Genomic DNA, 21,449 nt, shown 5'->3' with positions numbered 1-21,449 from the left:
CAGCAGAATCTCATTGGCCTGTAGACCTCGCGCTCCCCTCCCTCCCTCCCCCACCCCCCTGACAGTCCTTTCGCCGCTTTGCTACTGTCCTCCCCCCATAGACCTCTTGCCCCACCCCTATGTCCACTATCTGGATGTCCGTCTACCTTTAACCTCCAGCTTGAACCTGCACACAATCGTTTTTTTAAAAACCCTTTTAGGCTCTGGAATCCCTGAAATGAAGACAATACTTCGCGGGGTTGTCCTGAAGGAATATCTCACCCTCAAGGCCTTCGTGGCCAAGGTTGTGGCCCTGACTGCGGGGCTGGGCAGTGGCATCCCTGTAGGGAAAGAGGTAGGACTCCAGTTACTGTGGGGTGAGCTAGGCAGGTCCTCAGGCAGAGGGCGGCACTGAGTCTAGAGGGAGCTCCGGGGGCAGCCGTGGACCATGGGGATTCCGGAGGAGAGATACATGGGAAGGTCCTCATCAGCGCTGGGAGCACCTTAGAGCAGAATCTCGCATCCTGGGCACAGTGGGCATTTGGGGCTGAGTAAGTCTTGGTTCTGGGGGGCCGTCCCGTACATTGTAGGACGACTAGCAGCCTCCCTGGCCTCTACCCCCTACATGCCAGCAGCTGTCCTCTCCCCGTCCCCAACCCCCGCTGTGACAATCAGAATGTCTCCAGACATTGCCAAAGGTCCCCTGGGGGCAAAATCTCCCCCAGTTGAGAACCACTGCCTTAGAGACAATCCAGACACATTCTGTGAAAACTGAGACCTAAAAGAGGCTGTTTTTTTTCAAGGTTATGCTCCTGTACCTTCTCGCCCCCCCTGCAGCCAGAGTTATCTTTTCAAAATGGAATCAGGAATGTCTGCCCTCTGGTCAGGAACTTCGCATGGCTTTCCATTCCTCTTCAAATGAGGTCCACACTTATTCCTGGGGCCTAGGGGGCTGTGGTGATCAGGCTGCCCCTCCTCCCCCGAGCTTGAGTGACAGGCACTTTCTGCCACTCAACTGCGCGAGCCTGCCCCCCCCCCCCCCCCCGGCCCCTGCACTTGCTGTCCCCTCAGCCTGGAACATTCTCCTTCCCGGTGCCCAAGCGGCTCACGCCTCATTTCCATCAATGCCTTACTCAGTTGTGACCTTCCCCATCCCACCCTCAGTTTTCCTGTCTCTCTCTCTCTCCTCTGACCCTCCCTCAATTTCTTCTTAGCCCCTAGCATTTCCTTTTTCTCCCTTTTTTTTGGAAACGTATGTATGTATGTATGTATATATGTATTTATGGCTGCGTTGGGTCTTCGTTGCTGAGCGGGGGCTTTCTCTCGTGGCGAGCGGGGGACATTTTCTGAAATGATAATATGCTGGCGTATCACCCCCCTTCCTCCCTGGGATGAAGCTCTGCGAAGGCAGAACCTCTATCTTGCTCACGTCTGTATTTCCAGCCCCTGGTACAGTGCCTGGAGCAACCAATGTCTGTCCAAGAATGCCGCCAAGCCCCCCATCCGGCCCCCTGCCCCTGACCCCTCGTCCCCCTTCTCTCTCCCAGGGCCCATTTGTCCACATTGCCAGCATCTGCGCCGCTGTCCTCAGCAAGTTCATGTCCGTGCTCTGTGGGGTGTACGAGGTAAGGCTGAGAAGGCAAAAGGAGCTGGGGCTGTGCGCGCTGGCGGGTGGGGCAGGGCTGCCTTGGCCGTGATGCTGAGCCGGGCACTGCGCTAACCCACGCTCCCTCGTCCCCACACACGTGGCGCCACCCGCCTACTGCAGCCACGCGATGCCGCTGTTTAGCCTGTGCCCGTTCCTTGACGCCCCCCACCCCCACCCCGATCCCTGCCCCCGCATCGGGGCTCGGCACGTGGTCCGCTCCTCAGCCGCCCGGGTGTCAGTTCCCCTCCGGTGCCGCCCCGTCCCTTTGTTGTTTCTGCCCCTCCACCCCGTCTCGTGCGCGCTCCCCCGCCCTGGCCGCGAGCTTCTCTGTTGCAGACTGTGCCTGGGCAGCTTGATCTCCTGGTGTCGGCCTGCGCGGTGGGCGTGGGATGCTGCTTTGCAGCCCCTGTCGGAGGCAAGTCCCACTTCCTCCCTACCCCGGTGGCCCGAGGGGTTGGAGCGGTTGCCACAAGCTTTGGGGTGGAGAGGGGTGCTCGCGGAAGGGACTGGTGGGTGGACCTTCAGGGTGTGACCCTGGATCACAGGCCCTGGACTCCAGGCACCCGCGCTTTTTTTTTTTTTTTTTTTTTACCAGAGAGCTGTCTGTTCTTTTGAGGCTGGTGGCTGTTTCTTGCCGGCCTTATTGGTGCTGTTTGTCTGAAGTCCTTTCCTGTCTCTCTTGCTATTGACACTTCTTGCCATGATTGTCCCCATCTCCAGCGCCTCTCTGGTGACCATTGATTGGCTGACCTTCCTTCCATATATTTGCCTAACATTTATTTCATTTTCTACGTTTGACCTTGTGCTAGGAGATCACTTCCTGTTTGCCAAACTAACTTGAGTTTCTCTTGGCCTGGGATCGCAGGGGGGAGACGGGGCCACTGTGATTCCCTGTGACTTAAGCCGCTCCTTCTTTATTCCCCACCCTTGCCTGTTGTCCTTTCCTCCTCTGCCCCCCTGCCCATCCTTCCCATCTGGCTCTTTGTCTGTGTCTCCCCCAGTAGCAGCCATACTATTACACTGACATGCTGACCGTGGGCTGTGCAGTAGGAGTCGGCTGTTGCTTTGGGACACCGCTTGGAGGCAAGTGATTTACCCCCGCCTGCGTCTGTCCACTTGCCTGGTCTTACTCCCAAAACAGTTTTCGTCAGCATCCCCAAGTTCTATTACGAGCAGTGAAAACAAGGGTAAAGCAAGAATAGCTTTTAGTGAGCATTTACTATGTGCGGGCAGTGTTCTGAGGACTTTACATCCCTTCCTGTCCAAAGCTGGATGAGATCTACATTAAGGAAGAGAGGGAGAGTTAGTGACTTGAGCAAGGTCATCCTGTTAATAAGCGGTAGAGCCAGGAAGGAAAACCGAGGCGGCCTTTATGGGTCCCGTACTTATATTAAAACCCTTCGTATTGTTGGATATTTTTGCCTTTCACTTATTACATCTTCTAACAGGGGACTCCTGTGGATGTTCCTCTTGGTTTTTTGCTCTTGAATAATTCATTTTTGTCATTGTTTTTAATTGAAGTATAATTGACGCCTCTGTGTATTTTCTTCTCCAAGGGAAGACTTCCCTTTGGTTGTATGTTGTTAATGACACAGAAGTTTAGGCGGACCTTACTTAGATTAATGGTCAGCTTTATTTTTATTTTTTGGCCGCGCTTTGGGGCATGCGGGATCTTAGTCCCCCGACCAGGGATCAAACCTGTGCCCCCTTCATTGGGAACGTGGAGTCTTAACCACTGGACCGCCAGGGAAGTCCCAATAATCAGCTTTAAATGAGGACTACAGGTGGAAGTAAAGTGTCGTTTTTCCTTGCCAGCAATTTAAGATTGAGTTTAGCTCTTTCTACTAATGTTAGACATAGGGTAACCTTTCAGATTATTTTCCTTGTCCTGAATAACTAACAAGTGGGCATGGTCAGAGAAAGCTGTTGTATCTGTTTATTTACTCATTGATAACAGTTATAACCAGATTAACAGAGCAAGGATTATAAAGATCATTCATTGGATTCATTGGTGATAAAAAAGACACCATGTTGACAATCTGAGAAGCAAAACTGCAGGAAAGGCATATGCTTCTTAAACGCACCAGCTGTTAGAGGTGTCTTTCAATTATGAACACGTAATCAGTCCTTGCACAGAGGAGTCTCAGGAAACTAAGATGACTTGGCTCAGGAACGATATATGGATAAACGTGTACAGTTAATGAAAACGTACCATGCTCACTTGAACTGACACTGAACCAATGTCAGCGAACACGTCAGCTGGCATCCTGTTTGCACTTTTGTTGTCAGCTCTTGTCATTAAAGTCATAGTCACCAGCCAGTGAAGGGTCGTGTGTTTGAATTTCTGCACACATTAAATGTTCACACTTGCATTTATACCCGCTCTCACCTTTATTTGGTCTTTTGTCTTACAAATCCAGAAGGTCTGAAGAACGTTTTTAGAAAGGTAGCATTTGTTTTTGTTTTTGTTTCTAATCAGATTCTTTTAAAGTGAAGAGAATATGAATTGTTTGCATAAAACTAGAATTTCTGGGGTGAATGAGGAAGGTTCTTCATGATCCCGTGTAGAGAACGGGAGAGGCAAATAGAAAAGTTACAGATAAAACATGGCTCCTGAGAAAATGTTAAGCATTGAAAAGTCAAAATGCTGTTTTCAGGATGTTTGTAATAAGTGGCAAATATTAAATGAATTTGTAGATAACATTACTTGATTGCCTTTATTTTATGAACATAGACTAATTCTAAAATTAAAAAATTAGAATAATTTATTCACTATATGGTCAACTCTTAATTCCTTACACCGATGAAAGAAATTTGCTTCACTGTTTGGCTAAAATGGCAAATATGTTTTTGCTTCCATATGTGCCCTCTGCCGTGAGCCCTCTGGGCGCTGTGCTGGTTCCTGTGCTCTCAGGTACCCACGGCTGAAAGGGTGGACAGGAAGGCAAGCAGACCATCACACTTCACTCAAGAAGCGTCCCAGTGGCAGCCTGGGCAAAGTGCAAGGAAGATATTCTGGAGAGAGAGGAGACAGCATTGCAAAGTCAAGATGTAAGGGACTAAAATTAACATATATGTGCATTTCTAGAGGATACAGGGGAAGGAATGACAGGAAATGAGTCTGGATAGGTACCTGGGGGCTGAAGCCTGAAGGTCCTCCTAGGAAATGCACAAGAATGTCAATTTCATTCTCTAGGCTAGAATTAGCCCGAATGTGTTTTATGGAACACAGTTCATGGTGTTAACAGACATAACCCTTAAACAGTGTTCCAAGATAAGATAAGTTGAAAAATACTGGGTTCAAAAGGTAGTTTTTTTGTTTTTGTTTTTTTGCGGTACGCGGGCCTCTCACTGTTGTGGCCTCTCCCGTTGTGGAGCACAGGCTCCAGACACGCAGGCTCAGCGGCCATGGCTCACGGGCCCAGCCGCTCCGCGGCATGTGGGATCTTCCTGGACCGGGAAACGAACCTGCCTCCCCTGCATCGGCAGGCGGACTCCCAACCACTGTGCCACCAGGGAAGCCCCAAAAGGTAGTTTTTTAAACTGGAAGAGTTATCAGAACGTTTGATATGCTGACATGTATTGTGAATATCCCAAGTGTAGCATTTTTGCAAGGACCTTCTTATGGAACTCATAGTATCTCATGGACCTGACTTTGGGGAACGCTGTCACAGGTGAAGGGGAGCCATGGAAGAATTTCAAATAAGGAAGTGACATGGCCAACTCTGGCAGATCTGTGCAGGATAGAACTGGCCTGTGGATGAACAGGATTTATCCAAGATTAACAAGAAGACTATTGTCATAGTCCTGATGCTAGATAATGAGAGACCGAACTGGGCAGAGGCAGAAGAGACAGAGAACAGGATGATATATATGGGTGATAGAAAATAAAATCGATGGGACCTGGTGGCTGATTTATGTGAGGATGTGAAAGGTAAGAAAGGAGGAGGAATCTACGCTAACTTCCAATTTTACAACGAGGGAAATGGCGTCGATAGTGATGCTGCAAGCAAGATAGGGAATATAGGGGGCTTCCCTGGTGGCGCAGTGGTTGAGAGTCCGCCTGCCGATGCAGGGGACACGGGTTCGAGCCCCGGTCTGGGAAGATCCCACATGCCGCGGAGCGGCTGGGTGCGTGAGCCATGGCCGCTGAGCCTGCGCGTCCGGAGCCTGTGCTCCGCAACGGGAGAGGCCACAACAGTGAGAGGTCTGCGTACCGCAAAAAAAAAAAAAAGATAGGGAATATAGGAAGTGAAACAGGTCTGGGGGAGCCGATACATTTCACTTTGAATACGTGGCATTTGAAGTTCCCGTGGCGTCTCCAAGTGATACCAAATAGGCAGCTGGCTTGGTGAGTCTGAGGTTCAGGAACTGAGCTGAAAGCATTGCTTTGTTAACCAGTAGGTTAGCATGGAGGTGGTAGTTGAAGCCATGGGCATGAATGAAATCGAGAAAGTGTGTCTATGAGGAGCAATTGTTGGAGACCAAGGACAAGGCGCTGGCTGGGCAGAGGCAAAGGCGCCAGGGAGAAGGCAGAGAGGAGCCTTCAGGGTGGGAAAGAGAGCAATATTACAGAACCTAGGAGACTAGAGAGTTTCCAAATGCTGTTTGTGTTTTTAATGCTTTGTTTCCTCTTAGCAGCACATTTTCTGTCTGGCTCAGGCGAATATGAAAATGAGCTCTCGTTCCGAAGTACACAGTGACAGACTGTTAGAGAAGGTGTCCCAGAACCACATCGCAGGAAAGAAAATCTAGCCTAGGATTTCAAAAACTGGTCGTAAACCATTCATGAGTTGGATAGTTTACATCCGACAAATCAAAGCCGACTTTGGTTTTGTTACTGGTAAAGAAGAGGAGAGGGGCTTTCCTGGTGGCGCAGTGGTTGGGAGTCCGCCTGCCGATGTAGGGGACGCGGGTTCGTGCCCCGGTCCGGGAAGATCCCACATGCCGTGGAGCGGCTGGGCCCGTGAACCATGGCCGCTGAGCCTGCGTGTCCGGAGCCTGTGCTCCACAACGGGAGAGGCCACAACAGTGAGAGGCCCACGTACCACAAAAAAAAAAAAAAGAAAAGAAAAAAAAAGAAAAGGAGAGACTTGCTCTACCTGACTCCCCACTCTGTCAAGTCCTTTTAGGCCAAGGAAACAGCTGCCTTACCAGATAAGATTTGGGGAGCAGGGGCAAGAGGTGGTTAGCAAAGCTCTGTCCCTCAGATTCCCTGCTTTCTGAAATGCCCCCCATCTATTCTCTTCTGCTCTCTTTCTTCCTTCCCCGTCCCCCTCTCCCCTCTCCTTTCTGTGCATCCGTAGAACAGGCCCCGAGCCCTGATTATGTACCAGGCACTGTGTTCGGTGTTGGGTTCCAAGGAACTTTCAATCCTGGGGGAACTCAGAGATGTAAATAAATAACTATACCTGAAAGTGCTAAGTGCTCTGATAGTCCAGGATTCCGAGAGAACAAGGGAAGGGAAGGACTGTTTTTACCCGCGGAGGGGGATCGGGGACGCCTTCCCAGAGAAGGCGCCATTGAGCTAACCATGAGGAATCCCCTGTTCAGATGCAGCAGCTCCTCCACGAGGAAGTAACCACACTCCCTTGGCATAAGTGACTTCCTGTCATCGCTGACTGTCACCTACGGAGGAGAGGGCTGGGGGTCTTGGGCTGGCCAGCAGCCGTTCTCGCAGAGAGCAAGGGGAGACGAACCTTATCTAGTTCACGGGCTTTCCTAGGTCTGGGCCTCTTCTCCATTCATCTAATTATGGGCTGCATTTCCTTGTTTTCCTTCTTCATTTCCGATAAAAGTGAGGCTTAGCCAGGTGTTAGGTAATTCTCTTGTAAGTTTTTTCTTTGCATCTAATCACAGTCTATTCCCTGATTCTTGGTATGTTTAAAGACTATTTTCTTTGCATCTTTTTTTTTCCTTTATTTATTTTTGGCTGCTTTGTGTCTTCGTTGCTGCACGCGGGCTTTCTCTAGTTGCGGCGAGCAGGGGCTACTCTTCATTGCAGTGCGCGGGTTTCTCATTGCGGTGGCTTCTCTTGTTGCGGAGCATGGGCTCTAGGCCCGCGGGCTTCAGTAGTTGTGGCATGTGGACTCAGTAGTTGTGGCTCATGGGCTGTAGAGCACAGGCTCAGTAGTTGTGGCGCACGGGCTTAGTTGCTTCACGGCATGTGGGATCTTCCCGGACCAGGGCTCGAACCTGTGTCCCCTGCATTGGCAGGCAGATTCTTAACCACTGTGCCACCAGGGAAGCCCTCTTTGCATGTTTTAAGTCTATCTTTTATACCCTTATTAGCTTCCTTACTTTGTCTCCACCAACTCTTGCTATTTTTCTATCTATTTACCTTCTCATTTGTGTTCCAGCAACTACTCTCAGAAACAGTACAACTTAGGACTCTTAATTAGGTTTCCTTCTACCTCACCCACCTTTCTTTTTTTTAAAAAAAAAAAAATTTATTTATTTGGTTGCATCAGGTCTTAGTTGCGAACTCTTAGTTGCGGCACGCACGTGGGATCTAGTTCCCTGACCGGGGATCATCACCCACCTTTCTTAAGCATAATTGTTTATAGCTTCTTCTGGCCTCTTGGTTTTCCCCCTGGATTTGGTCCTTTTCAGTCAGGACTGAAATATTAATTTTTAAAAAAATGTGGATGAATCCTCTTTCCTTTCTTGCAATATTGAGTATTGTCAGCTCTCACAAAGCCCTTTCCTATTCATTTTTCTTATTTCTTCCCTAAAAGTTGCATGGTACGTGGTGCATGGGAGAAGGGAGGAGAGATTGAGGGGGGTGTTAAGGAGAGTCCCTGTAAATCTTGAGCTCTGCTTGGCACTCCGGTGAGCACCTGCCCTGGAAGCTTTCTCTTCTGTAACTTTTCTTGCAGAAATTTTTCAAATCCCTGTGGATACCAGACAACTGTGAATCCCACCCAACCTTGCTTTCTAAGGGATGGAAAGGGCACGACCACCTGACCCTCAGGTTTCGTGGGTTAAACCCCCTCCTTTCCCATCCTCTCTGTATCTTGTTGAACCACATCCCTGGCCTGCAGAAAACTGCTAGCATGAGCAGGTATATGGTTTAGAGCATAGCGCAGTCTAAGAGATCATCACTTCCCAGTTCTGCTCCCCCTGTCATTGAAGTTTCAGCAAAAGCTCCTTGGGTCCACGGGGTGGGAGCGCGGGAGAGAGCCTCGCACTTTTGTCTGCACCTGACCCTACTTCCTGGCCCCTACAGGAGTGCTGTTTAGCATCGAGGTCACCTCTACCTACTTCGCCGTGAGGAACTACTGGCGAGGATTCTTTGCAGCCACGTTCAGCGCCTTTGTTTTCCGAGTGCTAGCCGTGTGGAACAAGGATGCTGGTAACAGGGGAGCCCTGGGGTGGAGGCGGTGTGAAATAGGGAGGCTGGTAATGGGGCATGGAGGGAAGTTCTGTGGGACAGTGCAGAAAAAGAGTGGATGGCATCATCTGGGAAGTGAGACCAAGGCCCAAGGGTATATATAGGGCAAGGATACAGGTCATGGAATAGGGGAGAGTATCTCAGCCAGGAGTGTTAGAAAAAGGAAATCAAATAGAAGAGGAGACATTGGGATGGGAGGAAGCTTTAATCCTTAAAACCTGTGACCCTGGTTCCTTCTCGGTGCGTTTCTGTGATGCTCCCACCATAATCCTTGGCCTTTCCATCCTATAGTCACCATCACAGCTCTCTTCAGAACCAATTTCCGAATGGATTTCCCCTTTGACCTGCAGGAGCTCCCAGCCTTTGCAGCCATCGGGTCAGTGGGTTTGTCTGCTCGGAGGACAGTCGGGAGCCAGGGCTGGGGCGTGGCTTTGCACTGGAAGGGACCCAAGTTGGGAAGGTGGGGTTGGTGTGGGTGAAGTGTACATTGTTGGGGGGAGGTGGGTAGAAAGGGAAGGTGTGTGCCTGGTATTTGTTTCCCTGCGGTAGCCAGGTCCGAGGGATGACGGTATCATTTCTGCATAACTTACACCCTCAGGATTTGCTGTGGTTTCCTGGGAGCTGTATTTGTGTACCTGCATCGCCAAGTCATGCTTGGTGTCCGAAAGCACAAGGCCCTCAGCCAGTTTCTGGCGAAGCAGTGAGTCACCGCCCGTCTTCTGCCCTACCTGTTTACCTTGTGGTTTCTCCAAGAGTTCCTCCCTTTTAATCTTTGTGGAAGGCGTTAAATGCCTTTAGGTGGCTTGTGATAAAATATAGAAGCCCTGATACTGTACAAGGACGAATGGTGTAGTTTCCCCTTTAAAGATTGCTTGTTGGTGGAGAGAATTCTCTGTCTAATGGCCTGAGACTACAGTAGACTCCAGTTTTACTGTAGTAGACGACAGTATAACTTTGGCTTACCAGAGTCCAGAGAGCTGTCCACTATGGCCTGACTAAATTAGGGTGAGGATTAATTGTTTCTTTTTCAGCCGCCTGCTCTATCCTGGAATTGTTACCTTTGTCATCGCCTCCTTCACCTTCCCACCAGGAATGGGACAATTCATGGCTGGAGAGGTCAGCTCCAAGGGTGACCTCTGAGGGTGGGAGTCAGGTCACTGAGCACATGACTGGGACAAAGCCAGGACGGGACCACATGGAAAGGAGGAAAGAGCACAGGTGTCCCTCAGGCTTCTGAGCATATATGCTTTTGCCCAAGGATAGACTCTCTCCCTGAGAAAAAAGCAAAAGGGTCCCGTGAAAAATGAAACTGCGGAATTGGTTCTCTTAAAAAAATGGAAGTACCGAACATCCCTGGAGAACTGCTCCCTTTTGCTTCCTCCTCTCACAGTTGATGCCTCGCGAAGCCATCAGTACCCTGTTTGACAACAACACGTGGGTAAAGCATGAAGGGGACCCTGAAAGCCTGGGCCAGTCAGCTGTGTGGATCCACCCAAAAGTCAATGTCGTCATCATCATCATCCTCTTCTTCATCATGAAGGTACCTCTCCCTACATTCCTGGCTCCCTGGGCTTCTGTTTTCAACCTAGGAACCGGGGTGTGCATAGGGTAGGGAACGGTAAAACTTCATTTGGTCTTCGTCCAACCTAATAAAAAAAAAACAGTTTGGAAACCAGAACGTAAGTAAGTTGCTCATCTAGAGAAGTGAACCAATATCTGGGTTAATGTTCCATTCATGTCAGCTTAGTGATGTTGCCATAATTATTATAACCTTCTAAAGGTTCCGCTTGCTAAATTATTGAGACAGCAGCCAAGTAAGTAAGGACAAGAGCTTAGCAATACAGAGCTTAGCAATACAGATAACTGTGTGAAGACCTCAGATAAATTAACCAAATCCCCCCACATGGTAGATAATTAGGTACTTCATTCTCCATGCATCTGATTATCCATTTTCAGATGATTTGCATATCCATTTTTTCCCCAGTCTAGTGGATGATCTCTTTTCTAGAATTACAAAAGGGATAAAATATTTAAATCCACTTTATTAGTGACTATAAATAATTTTTATAAATGTTATCATTCTCTATTTAGGTAGTGAGGCTGTGAGGATTTTGCCATTCTTAAACCATTTTCTTCTAACTTCAATTAGGAAACAAAAGCTGATCTCTTTTATAACAGTTCTTTTTCATATTTGCCCATTAAGGATCACGTGTTTATAGACTTCTCAATTACTGCCTTATACAAGTATATTTTTATTTCCATCACTGGTTGTGACATCTGTTATAATTGCTGATTGCCTTTTTTTCTCTTTTTTGATGATTGCCTGATTATTCATAGTATGTCTTGCTTCAATAACCCAACATTTTCCTCTATATATTAGGGCCTTCATTTGAAAGTCTGTCCACATTAATCTTTCATGGTTTTTCGTACCTTGCTATTAACTTATTCTTGATATTTATTGTGAATCTATATTTCCCCAGGATATGAGTCACTAAGTTATATTTATATTGTAATAGCTGTAGTGGGTTCACTTATTCAATAAATGTTCTCATGTACCTACTGTGGGCCAAATATGTAATAGTTGATTATTGATCTTTGGTGAATCTAACGCTTATGGTTGAAAAAAATTATTTTAAAATTTCCTTCATGGTTTTTTGCTGCTCATTTAATGTGCCTGTCAATGGTCTTATCCTTAGAGATACCAGGTGCTTGACATACAGGTTCCAATTCTGTCACTTACGTTCTCAGGATTTGCTGTGGGGTTTCTGGAGGCTGTATTTACGTATGTTCTTTTTCATTCCATTCCAGGGGGATTAATTGGGTCTGTGGCTTCCATATTTTGCACACCCACTTTATTCATTAGATCATTTTCATTTCTTCCTTCAAAAGATTTGATATTTTTATCATAAAGAAGTTCTCAGTGTCTTGTTAGGGGTCTGATTTTGGGACTTTCGTTATAGAGCTTCTCGTCTCTAATTTATAAACCCCGGCTTCCTGTAACTGGTTGTTGAGCGTACAAACCCATCTGCAGTAACCAAGTCCAAGTTTTGATGGCATCTCAGAATTTCTTGTTCAATGATAACAATGGTGTTTTTCTGATACTCCTCTAGACTGAGCTGTATGGTTACTTTGGGATCATATATACTTTTGAAATGTTAAGCGTTTGAAAATTTTTGGAGAAACAAAATTCTGTATGTATTTTCAACATTTCCTTCCCACCTGACCTCATTTCCTCAGATTCCCAAGTATATCTCTGGATTTCACCGTACAGATTAAAATTTATTCTGAGAAACCTACTTGGATTGTATAGCAGGACTCAACTCTATGTCATTCTTATTAATTTCTCACTGAATCACATCCTCCACACTGTCTACATAATAAGTGAATCGAGAAGAAACTCACATTTCTTGGGCTGTATTTCAAGCCCAACAGATTGAAGCAGGCCTATGCTATTCTATAATATTTTAAATGTGAAACCATTCACTGCTATAAATCCATGATATTACCTAGTAATCACTGCTTCCAGCATTTTCACTGTCTTCTCATTGGACGCATAACCATACCCTTGTTATTTCCAAAGTGTGGACAATAGGGTGCGTAGGCACATTAAAACATACAAGTGACTTAGAACTATTTGTCCACAGTTTGATTTGAAATTTAGCTTATGTGGTCTTCTGGCAGTCTCAGTGCTCACAGATAAGATTCTCAGTTCAGCTCTTTATAACATTGATGAAGGGAACTTCCATCTTCTCAATTTTAAGACATGGAAGGCATCACCATGTTGTAACTCTGGAGTGTTTCTAATGAGTATGAATATAATTACAACATCTCAGTTTCCTTTTTAATAAGTCTAACATTATTACCTAGATCCCTGAGTTCTCAGTACTGCCTGAGGCTCTGTAGCATTCTTGCCTAATCTTCCTATGGTTCCTTCCTGTGAAGGGTTTAAATAAAGTAGAATCTGTGATAAGGGGTCTCTAGTTTCCCAGTTCTCTAGAACTGGCTGTCTAAAATCTTGGGAATTATTGGTATTCCAGATCACTTACCCTGCTTCTGGATCTTCCCTTTCATGTGCTAACAGCTCAAAAAGAATGCTAGTCTCGGGTCATTCTCTGTGCTATAGGAGTTGATAACTTCAGTGTCCCCTGATCCTGTTGCTATTCTTACACTTATCTTGGAGGATAATCTGAAGTTCATCCTCTGAAATCAGACCAGTCAGCCACCTATTATCTTTATTACTGGAGCTTTCAGATTAACCTGAGCCTACAAAAACCCTATGGCTTTCATGTACTTATTCCTAAGAGACAGTACAGAATCGTTCAAGGGGTCTCAAAATGTTGTATGTCAGGATCACTTAAGAAACGCCTCCAAGCGCCTAGAACTCTGTCTCCAGACAGTCTGATGGGGTAGCTGCCAGTGGTGTCTGGTCATCCGCAGTTTAAACAAGTTCCCCTGAAAGCATTACTGTTGGATGTTTTAAGCAAATATTAGCTCTACATGTTTCTGCTTTGCATGAATACTGTTTGACCAAACTCTCTTCTTTCCTTCCCTCCTTCCTTCCTTCCTACCTACTTACTTAACTTACCTACCTACATCCTGCCTGCATTTACTGAGCACTGTGCCAGTGCTGAGAGAAGGCAAACACAACAAGATACACTGTTGTTACACACTCGAAGAATTTGCAATCTGTATCCTCTTCAATTGTACGTTTAAATTTGCTGCTCTCCACTGTTTTAAACAGTCCTATTCTGAAATGGAGACATATGTATTTTGCCTCTTCTCAGAGATTGTCTCTTGAGGACAGCCCTGGCTCAAAAGACGCTCTCTCTAAGGTTCAGAAAATTAGGAAACTTATTTCTCATTAGTTTACAATAAAGTTCGTGCAGTGTTTAAATTGTAAATATTTTGAGCCTGGGAATTTTTTTTTGACCTTTAGCTGTTGTCCTCTTTCACCAAATTAGTTTGAGATCATTTTCTAAGATCGGTTTACTTATTTGGGAAATGATATGTAAACCTGTTGCTTAATTTTCATATCATGTCTCATATGTTTATTTCTTTTACAGATATTTCAAAAGGTCAACCACTCCTCCTTTTTCCATTCGGTTTCTCAGTTCCTTTGCGTTCTTTGCTGCAGAATGTACACATTGCTTTTGCTCAAATCATCCCAATTCCTGTTGGAATACTACCTTGGCCTTGGAGGTCCTTTCTATCACGCTGGCTGGTTTAGCTGGCTCTCTCAATGGGCTCTTGCAGGTTGGTCAGGACAGATCTGATTTTCTGATCCTTTGTTGAAGGTGATTTGATGTTAAAGGAAATGGCTCAGGCAGGACTCTCTTCACTCCGGGTTCCCTTGTGAGGCTTGCCATATAGATGGCTTTGTAAATAAATGATCGTAGTGAAGCTAAAGCAATCATGCAGTAAGTCACTATGACTTTAAGGTGTCTGTCACTTAGAGCTGGGGCTTTTTTTTCAGAAACAGTCTGGCCAGGAAAAGGTATCCTCCACGTTCAAGAGCTCAGGCTGCTTAGCTGAGGTGACCTTTGTGGGCTAAGAGGATACAGTAGGCTAGGGCCCTTTTGGGGGCAGTGACAGAGGAGTCCTCTGGGGCCTCACTCCTTGTTTTTATTGCCTAAAGGCAAATATTATCACTCCAGGTAGGAACAATTTGGGTTGAACCTTCTTATAGTGTTGTCTTTGGTGAGCTCTTAGCCTGAGTGCCCCATGTGGTTTTGGTTCTGGAGGAAGGGTGACAGACAGGATGGCTTCCAGAAGGATTAGCTATCCCAGGATGTCTGTAACTCTTGAAGCAAGAAGGAGGAGGATAGTGGGAAGGAGGTTGAGAGTGTGTGTGTGTGTGTGTGTGTGTGTGTGTGTGTGTGTGTATTGGGCAGAGTTGAGAGGGTGTCCTGACGCCTCTTTTTACCCCAGTTCTGGATGTCCATCGTGGCCACCACTATGCCCATACCCTGCGGAGGCTTCATGCCTGTGTTTGTGCTCGGTAAGTTCTGATGGGAAGCCTGGGATCTTACTGATGGCTGCAATCTAGTGTACTGAGAAAATAAGGAAAGGCCTGGAAGGCTGGGGGTTTGTATTTAGTCTTAACGCCCAAGGAGGTATGGCTCTGAAAAAAGAGGATAAAGACCTTGAATCTCTTAACACCTTCCTTCCTTTTGTCTCTCCCTAGGAGCTGCATTTGGAAGGCTGGTAGGAGAGATCATGGCCATTCTTTTCCCAGATGGTATCTTATTTGATGACATCATCTACAAGATCCTACCTGGGGGCTATGCAGTAATTGGTGAGACACATTCCACCCTCCTGTCACCCCAAATACCCACACTCGAACTCCCCCATGATATCTGTATTCCAGGCTACACAATATGGTTTTAATTTAATGTTGTTTAATTCAACTTTTATTCACATAAGCAACCCTTGGCTCTGACTCTCATTAGCTCTTATTAAACATCTCTGAGCCTTAGTTTTTTGGTTTTTTTGCTTTTTTTTTTTTTTTCCAGTACGCGGGTCTCTCACTGTTGTGGCCTCTCCCGTTGCGGAGCACAGGCTCCGGACGCGCAGGCTCAGCGGCCATGGCTCACGGGCCCAGCCGCTCCGCGGCATGTGGGATCTTCCCGGACCGGGGCACGAACCCGCGTCCCCCGCATCGGCAGGTGGACTCCCAACCACTGCGCCACCAGGGAAGCCCGAGAGCCTTAGTTTCTTCATGTAGAAAAGGGCTTATGGGGAATAAATGAGATAACAAGGATGAGAGCACCTAGGACCACCTCTGAATGCTTGGTAAGGGTTTTTTTTTTTTTTCCAAAGAATCGTGGAAACAACAGTGCAGGTGACTGGCTTGAATACTCTTAACCTGCAGATGTGCTCTTGTTAATGGGACTTAAGAGCACATGACTAAGAGCTAAGAAACATGGGCTCTGGACTCATCCCTGTCTTTTGTCACTGGATAACCATGGGGCAAGTTAGTGGCCTTTCTGCACCTTAGTTTCTTTATTCTAAAATGACTTCTGAGGTGTCTTACAGCCCTAACATTTTGAGAGTCTGAGATAATCTTTTTCCGTTAAATCTATAGTCCCTTCCAACCAAAAGCCATGTCTAACAAAATGACCAGTGTATGCCCCAGAATTATTATGCTTCCTCCCTCCCTCCCCTCCTCACTGAAATCCCGTAACATCTACGGCCATGCCTCCCTTTGATTTAGAACTAACCAGCTTTATAGTGCATACAGGGACCTTACTCCCCCGTCATAGTTCTTTACAAAAACCTCCTTCATCAATAAGAGTCATCTGCTCTTATTCCCCATCTTCATGCCTCTCAGGTATCCCCCCAATCTCCCTGGTGGACCTTTGCCAGTATAGCTCCTGTGTTAGTTTATGTTCTGAAGGATACTGGGTATACCATCCAGGAGAATCATTCCTCCCAATATTTCCCTTTTGTGACTTTTTCTTGTTCCATTTTGATGTATGGCTTCCCCAGCATCTTTTCTCATAGAATATCTTCCCATGTTTATTTTTTTATTTTATTTTATTTTTTTTGCGGTACACGGGGCTCTCACTGTTGTGGCCTCTCCCGTTGCGGAGCACAGGCTCCGGACGCGCAGGCTCAGCGGCCATGGCTCACGGGCCCAGCCGCTCCGCTGCATGTGGGATCTTCCCGGACCGGGGCACGAACCCGTGTCCCCTGCATCGGCAGGCGGACTCTCAACCACTGTGCCGCTAGGGAAGCCCTCTTCCCATATTTAAATAACAAATATAGTTAATGCACTAGGGACTATTTTGGTTGGTGGGAAAACGTAACCAAAAACAAGTAAGACAGATTCTATTGTCTAAGAGCTTATGGAATCATAATGATTTAGATCTGCAAGGGCCTTAGAACTTATCTAATGACGCCTTTCACCTTAGAGATGAGAGCATAGGATTCCAGAAGAATTAAGTTCTATTCATACAGTTGAGAAACAGTAGAATCAGGATCTCATTGATCCACGTCTACAGCATGATTCCTGAATTTTGACTCTATCCACTCATAAATTGTTGGCATCAAAACCTGAGGTCTGGGCTTCCCTGGTGGTGCAGTGGTTAAGAACCTGCCTGCCAACGCAGGGGACACGGGTTCGACCCCTGGTCCGGGAAGATCCCACGTGCCGCAGAGCAACTAAGCCCGCCGCGTGCCACAGCTACTGAAGCCTGTGCGCCTAGAGCCCATGCTCCGCAACAAGAGAAGCCACCGCAGTGAGAAGCCCGCGAACCACAACGAAGAGTAGCCCTCTCTCGCCACAACTAGAGAAAGCCCGCGCAGCAACAAAGGCCCAACGTAGCCAAAATAAATAAATAAACTTATAAACAAAACAGAACAAAACCTGAGGTCCAAGGGAAAACACTGTAAATGGGTTTTTAAATGCTCAGTTAAGAGTGATCCAAACTTTTCAAAGCAAGGAATAGATGCCACATCACCATCTTTATTTTATAAATGAAACTTCGGCCACACACAAAATTTTTGTAAATTGCCGAAGGTCATAGAATGAGATCAAAACGACGAGTTTCTAACAGTTCAGCATTCTAACCCTTTACTCCTGACAAATGGTTATCTCAGGAGTGTTGGCACTGCCCAGGATCATGTGTCCCCACCCTGTGTCACTCCCGTCGCATCCCCATGTAGCCCCCATGACAAGAAAGGCAGCCCTAACCCACCGGTACGCTCCTGTGTCTCATTCTAGGAGCAGCAGCGCTGACTGGTGCAGTATCCCACACAGTCTCCACAGCCGTGATTTGCTTCGAACTAACGGGTCAGATCGCTCACATCCTACCCATGATGGTGGCTGTTATCTTGGCCAACATGGTGGCTCAGAGCCTGCAGCCCTCCCTTTATGACAGCATCATCCAGGTCAAGAAGCTACCCTACTTGCCTGACCTTGGTTGGAACCAGCTCAGGTCAGAGGCACCAGCTGGAATTAGTTCAGATTTGATGGGGTTGGTGTGGGAGGTTCTGAGATTGAGCATGAGGTTAAGGTCAACGTCTGGAAGCACTGCTTTTTACTTATTTTTACATTCCCACGCACTTCATAAATATTATGAGTGATCAAATGCATGGCAGACCTGACGGGAGGAGTGGAAGGGACAGGCATGGGGTAAGGCTAACCCTGCCTGTGCTTTCTCCCTCTGCAGCAAATTTACAGTCTTTGTTGAGGACATCATGGTACGGGACGTGAAGTTTGTTTCAGCTTCTTGCACTTATGGGGAGTTGCGAAACTTGCTCCAGACCACCACAGTCAAGACTTTACCACTGGTCGATTCAAAAGGTCAGTGGGAGGGAAGGAAGCAGATTCCTGAGCTAGTGACCTGAACAAGGGCTCCACAGAAGTGGAGGCAGCACTGTGGTGTGGGCTTGTCTAAGGGGCCACCCAGGCTGCTGCAGAACGCTCAGCCTTAGGGAACATGGTCATCTTCAAGGAAGGAAAAACACAGCCATAACACAGCACAAGAAGACAGTTAAAAAAGCCAATGAAAGAAATACAGTTGATTCTCATTAGTCCTTGTAGTTATGTTCTATGAAGTTTCCAAGAACACTGAATTAGGGACACTATACTGAACCATTGCTCCTAGAGGAAATTGAGGGTGAGGTTCCTGCAAGCCTCTGGTCACAACACTTTCTTCAAGTAATCAAAGCATACACTTGTCTTAGGTGTGTTTCTCCTTAAAGACACCTTATTTAATTCATCAGCATTGAACTCACCATGACCAACAGAAGGTTAGCTCATGGCTGAACAAAGCTTTTATCTAACACACTTCTTTTCTCCATAAGGCACAGCACAGCCTTCCTGCTTAGGGCTATTTTAAACAGCCAAATTGGGCTTCCCTGGTGGCGCAGTCATTAAGAATCTGCCTGCCAATGCAGGAGACACGGGTTCGAGCCCTGGTCCGGGAAGATCCCACATGCCGCTGAGCAACAAAGCCCGTGTGCCCCAACTACTGAGCCTGTACTCTAGAGCCCATGTGCCACAACTACTGAGCCTGCACTCTAGAGCCCATGCTCTGCAACACCACAATGAGAAGCCTGCGTACCGCAACGAAGACCCAATGCAGCCAAAAATAAATAAATAAAATAAATAAATTTAAAAAACAAAAACCCTTAAAAAACAGCAAAATCCCCAACACAAAAAATGCAAAAAACATGGCATTCAATGGACCACGAAAGAACATTTTTTACAATATGAAAGCTGGAAAAAAAAAGGGCAGAGCATCACTTTGTTCAGACTCAGCTTGGAATGTGTGCGTGGGGTAACTCAAATTTTTGCTGCTCTGCACATGTCTATGAATGATGGGAAAAGTACTGCAAATATTGATTTTGGGTTACAAAGATATTTAAGCCCGTAGGTGAATTCACAAATAGGGAATCCGAGAATAATGAGGCTTGGCTAGAAATCTTACGGCCCCTTATGTGGTTCTCATTGCTACCTAGCTAAGTGATAGCTGTTCTTTAATGCCCAATTTGAGGAGCAGATGTTCCATATGAAGGAGTGAACGTGTTTAATGAGCAGTGATTTCACCTCCTTCACCATCCTTTCTGCCCACCTTTGGCACTTAATCTTGCTTTGTATTATTTCTTATTGTGGTTTCTATATCTGTGTCTTATCTTCCTCAGTAGATTGTGTATCCCTTGAGGGCAGAGACTATAACACCTGTCTCACTCAGACTGTCTCCTTATAGGTATTTACTGGATATTAAATAAATACGTGTCTAATGATTGTATTAGTGTAATAGAATCATTTAGGGATATTTGGAGCCATTTAACTTGTTAGCTCTAAGTTCAGATCATCAGAGTATCCAAACTACTCAAATTAGCTTAGTTTTAATATTTTCCCAATTCCCAAACACCTTTCAGTGGCCTCTAACGCAGTGGTTTCTCACTGGAATAGGGGTACAGCCGACGGGCTGCAGGGTTTTCATAATAATGACTAAGACCTCATGGTAAGATTTGTCTCAGTAACACTGCTGCGATCTTATGGCCTCAAAACTTAATGAAAATGTTAATTATAGTAGCAGAATTCTGATAAATACATAAAAGACCTTCCCAGGAAAAGTAGGCATTCTGTTTATACCTACAAGGACCCAGAGTCTTTAAGTGATTAAACATCAGATATCCTTGTAGACTTCTTTCAAAGTATATTCGTTCATCTCAGTATGAATGGCTTTTAATGTGTCTTCTTTTGGAGACAGTATTGATTAGCCTATTTTAATACCAGGTTCACCTATTTACAAACAATCTATGTAAGGGCTGCATCAAAATAAGTACAAATTAGCACCAATTAGTGTACTACCAGTTGGGGCTCTAAGTGCTAAATGGGTGAAATAATAGGGATTGAGTGAGATCAATCCTGGAAGACTTTTGAAATGAGTTTTTAGGAAGAGAGGGTAAGAGCTGAAAAAAGATTGGTGCTGGGCTTCTGTCCCTGACTCCATCCTGCCGAGCAGGGTGGGGGTGGAGGGTAATTGAGCGGGCCCTCAGGCTGAGCTTGGATCTCCCCCAGATTCGATGATCCTGCTGGGCTCCGTGGAGCGTTCAGAACTGCAGTCCCTTCTGCAGCATCACCTGTGTCCTGAACGGAGGCTGCAGTTAGCCCAGGACATGGCAAGGAAGTTGTCAGAGCTGCCCTTCGACGGGAAGGTGCGGCAGGCTGGGGAGGGGCGCCGTGGCGTCCAGGGTCGACCTGAGTCTTTTGCCTTTGTGGATGAGGATGAAGATGAGGACCTCTGTGGGAAGCCCGAGGTGAGTGGGCTGGGAGGGGCCGGGTGAACAGGATAGATGGGGCAAAGGGAAAATAGGAAGAGAGAGGGAAGATGCTGATTATTGACAAAGTCAAAGAGACAAGTGCCCCTGGGTCCAGGGACTGAAGGAGATAAGTTTGCAACTGATGGTACCGTGAGAATTCAAAGTGCTATAAGGACTTCTGAACTAGAGGTTCATAGAGGTAGATGGGTTTCCCAGGACACCACCTGGTAAAGACAGGAAAAGGTAGCCTCTTCTCTGGGACTGAGAACTTTTTCTATTCTTTACAGCTGCCTCCTCTTCCTCCTCCTCACTCCTTTCCTACTGCTCCACTGCCCCCCGAAGAGCCCAACGGGCCCCTGCCCGGCCACAAACAGCAGTTGGAAGCACCGGAGCTTGAAGGTAAAGATTCTCCCATCATGCACCTCACCCTTGAGACTGCAGGTAAAGATTCTCCCATCATGCACCTCACCCTTGAGACTGCAGGTAAAGATTCTCCCATCATGCACCTCACCCTTGCCTCATGCCTTGTGGTTCTGTCTGGGCACTCCTCAACCTAACGGCTCCTACTATGAGGAGGGGTGAGGCCTGAGGATGGTGGGAGGGGGTTTCTATTCTTCGAGTCTCCATGTTACCATCCCAAGGCATGGGGGC

The 21,449-nt window shown here is 46.6% G+C and overlaps 1 protein-coding gene across 1 annotated transcript in view; it reads left to right on the top strand.

The window, feature by feature from the left end:
- Positions 1–21,449, top strand: part of CLCN1 (chloride voltage-gated channel 1) — a 33,330-nt gene that overhangs the window by 4,816 nt on the left and 7,065 nt on the right. Inside the window, exons 5-18 of the mRNA XM_027101675.1 lie at positions 201–334; positions 1,527–1,604; positions 2,632–2,710; positions 8,856–8,981; positions 9,312–9,396; positions 9,619–9,720; positions 10,052–10,136; positions 10,411–10,560; positions 14,949–15,018; positions 15,205–15,315; positions 17,746–17,959; positions 18,194–18,327; positions 20,557–20,795; positions 21,086–21,197. Of these exons, the coding sequence (XP_026957476.1) occupies positions 201–334; positions 1,527–1,604; positions 2,632–2,710; positions 8,856–8,981; positions 9,312–9,396; positions 9,619–9,720; positions 10,052–10,136; positions 10,411–10,560; positions 14,949–15,018; positions 15,205–15,315; positions 17,746–17,959; positions 18,194–18,327; positions 20,557–20,795; positions 21,086–21,197 (1,719 nt within the window). The remainder of the gene's footprint in view (positions 1–200; positions 335–1,526; positions 1,605–2,631; positions 2,711–8,855; positions 8,982–9,311; positions 9,397–9,618; positions 9,721–10,051; positions 10,137–10,410; positions 10,561–14,948; positions 15,019–15,204; positions 15,316–17,745; positions 17,960–18,193; positions 18,328–20,556; positions 20,796–21,085; positions 21,198–21,449) is intronic.

The sequence above is a fragment of the Aethalodelphis obliquidens genome, unplaced genomic scaffold (assembly GCF_003676395.1).
Source record: "Aethalodelphis obliquidens isolate GAN/ISIS:26980383/991018 unplaced genomic scaffold, ASM367639v1 scaffold5, whole genome shotgun sequence".
NCBI classification, from domain to species: Eukaryota; Metazoa; Chordata; class Mammalia; order Artiodactyla; family Delphinidae; genus Aethalodelphis; species Aethalodelphis obliquidens.
Note: the sequence above shows the minus strand (reverse complement) of the source record. Positions and strands in the feature narration are given on the sequence as shown.